Genomic DNA, 3,164 nt, shown 5'->3' with positions numbered 1-3,164 from the left:
TAAATTATTTATTAACATCAACTCCCAGAAAAGCCAACAATCATCTAACTAATTCCTTCTTCTACCATAAAAAAAAATGCATCTAATTCCTTCCGTGACCCAACCAACCAACCCCCTCGACCAATGGTCAAACCATGGATGTACTTCACGGTTTTGACGCCGATTAATCATCGGCGACACCCATACCAATACCGATACCGATATGTATCGACTGTATCAAGCCAATGCGGGATCAAAATCATTTTTTCTTAATAAAAAATAAAACACGTCTGATCTCCCTCGTTCATAATATTACATTATCACATGCATGCCGTTAGTTAATTTATAAGGAACGGTAAGCTACTTTTTATTGCGGGTACAAATACTAGCACATGTCGCAACTCGCATTCAACACAGCCAATAGGTACTCATGTAAGATTTAAATATAAGGGCAGTAGGCAAGGTAGTCGGTACTTATTTATAACTGTAATGGGGTCACGTCTAATCTACTAAAGGTGTATAAAAAGTCAAATTTGCAACACCTGCCCTTGGAGTGTCTGACCTTTTATTCACCGTGTTTTTTGTAAAACCATGGATGAGCATGTAAATCTTACACTAATAGTTGAGTTTATTTTTAGAAAAATGTCAGTGGGGATAATAAGGGAAGGCTATATTCAATTTTAGGACAGGGAAAACGTCTAGAGATGCTATACATTTAGAAACAAACCCTTTTCATCCTATATCTAAATCAATTGGTCTTTACAATGTTGTGCTAAGGTTGGGAAGAAATTGTTTTTGTTGAAAGCCAACATATTAACTTATGCCAGTTGCAAAAGCCATTCCTTTGTTTTGGTTAGGTTGGAGATAACTTAGTGAAGACTAGTCACTCTGGGATAAAATTTTGAGGGCTAAATTTTTCCATTGTCGATATTTGGAATTTAAGCCTTTTAGCGAGTTATGCATACTAGAGATGGTCACTGCCATTGCTAAGATTGGCAATTTGGGGCATTCGAGTTGCTGCAACTTGTTTTGGAGGTTTAGATGTCACTCTAAATGGTGGAAGTTTTATTTGGAAATGTAACACAAATCCCAAACTGTACACAATGGGGAGATAGACAAATGTGGCATTTCTAGATAGTCGAAGGAATGGAGATGGAACCAAATTGTAAGGAACGGTTGAAAGCACAACTGCGTTGACCACTGAAGACCGTAGCGTTTAGCGTCAAGCCGATGACGAAACCTGCTCGCTCACTGCGAATCAAGATAATACGAGAATGCAATGATAATGATCCCTGCAGATGAATACGAAGTAAATGAAAGTAGACCTGCTGTACAAACTAGAAAAACCACCCCTAAAGACGATCACTTCAACACGAAGCAAGCAGTCATCACGATATTGCACTAACCCTAACTGAGATATAATTTATAATTTATATTCGCTTACCGACGCCGCAAACTCAAAACGGGCTTTAACGACAGCAAAATTAGACGAAGAAAATGACAATTCATTGACAGTAGACTAGAGAATTACATCACAAATTTAAATCGGAAGCCTAATCTTTACAGCCAAGAAACCCTAACTGCAGCAGTACGAAGCCATGTAAATCAGACATACAAAGAAGCCAGTTTAAGAAAAAGTAGGGCAAGAAACCCTAAAAGCGATAACTACAAAATTAGGAAACCCTAAGAACTTGTGAACTTAGTAACCGCCTTAGTCCCTTCAGAAACGGCATGCTTAGCAAGTTCTCCTGGCAACACCAATCGAACTGCAGTCTGAATTTCTCTGGAGGTGATAGTCGGCTTCTTGTTGTACCTTGCAAGCCTTGAGGACTCTTGAGCGAGCTTCTCAAAGATATCGTTAATGAAGCTGTTCATTATTCCCATGGCTTTACTGGAGATACCAATATCTGGATGAACCTGTTTCAAGACCTTGAAGATGTAGATCTTGTAGGTCTCAACGTTCTTCTTCGATCTCTTCTTCTTCTTGTCAGATGAAGCGGCCTCCTTGGGGAGCTTTTTCTCGGCCTTCGGCTTCTTCTCGCCAACCGGAGCCTTCTCAGCTTTCTTCTCCTCTGCGGTAGTAGAGGCAGGCTTCTTCTCCGCCGGCTTCTTCTCTGCCTTTGGCGCCATTAGACAACGAGACCGAGAATAAAGTTAGATAAGGAAAAGAGAATCTGGAAACAAAGACCCCACTAATGAAACTAAAATGCGATGTTGTGTTTCGAAGCAATAACCGAAGATTGATTATATAGGCGTTTTGTCCTGACTTCTGATTGGGTAACTTTCCTTGACACGGATCGATATGGTAGGAACCGTCAATTTGTGGAGATGTAAACGAACGGATGAGATGGTTTCAATTATTTTTAGCGGGGTTATTGGATGTGCGGAAGTTAACTTTTCCGCTACTATAGACAAAATCGAATCTCGATTCTGACCTCGCTCTTTCAACTTTCGCGGTTCTTTGAAAAGTTGTCTGAACTAGCGTGCGCTTGGTGTTAGCAATTACCTTATACGGAACTAAAGTGTAGCGCCTTATGATTCAATGACACCAGCTAGCGGCCGTTGGATTTCAATGAGCGAATTGGGACTATGAAAGACTCTTGAGGCTTTGTTTGATTGTAAGGGGAATGCAAATTTTTTTATGTAAAGTGGAATTTTTTTCTTAAAAAAATTAATTTAGATATTTGATTGCAAAGAAAAATATATTTTACATGTGAACAAAAATTCACTTAATCATTAAAATTTCCCTTTTTATTTCCCCACATAAATAAGAAGATAAAAAAAAAACCCTACTCTCACGATCTCTCTCCCACTCTCGCGACTCTCACCCCGCTCATGACTCTCAACGATCTCTCTCTCTCTCTCTCACGCCACTCAATTGAGTTTGTTTTGACCAAAAGACTTTTGGAATTAACATTTTAGTCGTTATCACTTGTGATCTATTATTGTTTTCATTGTGATCATCTTTTATATTATTTTAAATATTTATTTATGCTGCATTCATTTGATATGTATAATGAAATTGTTTATTTTGGTTAGTGATAGAACATAGTATCTGATGACATTTAGTTTGATTTGAGTACAAACCTTGAATGACCTGATTCACATAGTCAATATAAATTTTGAAGAGCTAGGTGGGTTCTAGATTGAAAAGTACTCTCCCCCCACCCATCTCTTTGGAGGAG

The 3,164-nt window shown here is 38.6% G+C and overlaps 1 protein-coding gene across 1 annotated transcript; it reads right to left on the bottom strand.

Moving 5' to 3' along the window:
- Positions 1-1,463: 1,463 nt before the first annotated feature.
- Positions 1,464-2,216, bottom strand: LOC122085862 (histone H2B.3-like). Its single transcript, XM_042654459.1, has one exon. The coding sequence runs from the start codon at positions 2,107-2,109 to the stop codon at positions 1,663-1,665; it is 447 nt and encodes a 148-aa protein (XP_042510393.1). The 5' UTR covers positions 2,110-2,216; the 3' UTR covers positions 1,464-1,662.
- Between the last annotated feature and the right edge of the window lie 948 nt (positions 2,217-3,164).

Source organism: Macadamia integrifolia, chromosome 8 (assembly GCF_013358625.1).
Source record: "Macadamia integrifolia cultivar HAES 741 chromosome 8, SCU_Mint_v3, whole genome shotgun sequence".
In the NCBI taxonomy this organism is placed as follows: Eukaryota; Viridiplantae; Streptophyta; class Magnoliopsida; order Proteales; family Proteaceae; genus Macadamia; species Macadamia integrifolia.
The sequence above is the reverse complement of the archived record's forward strand: the minus strand, read 5'-3'. Positions and strand labels throughout refer to the sequence as shown.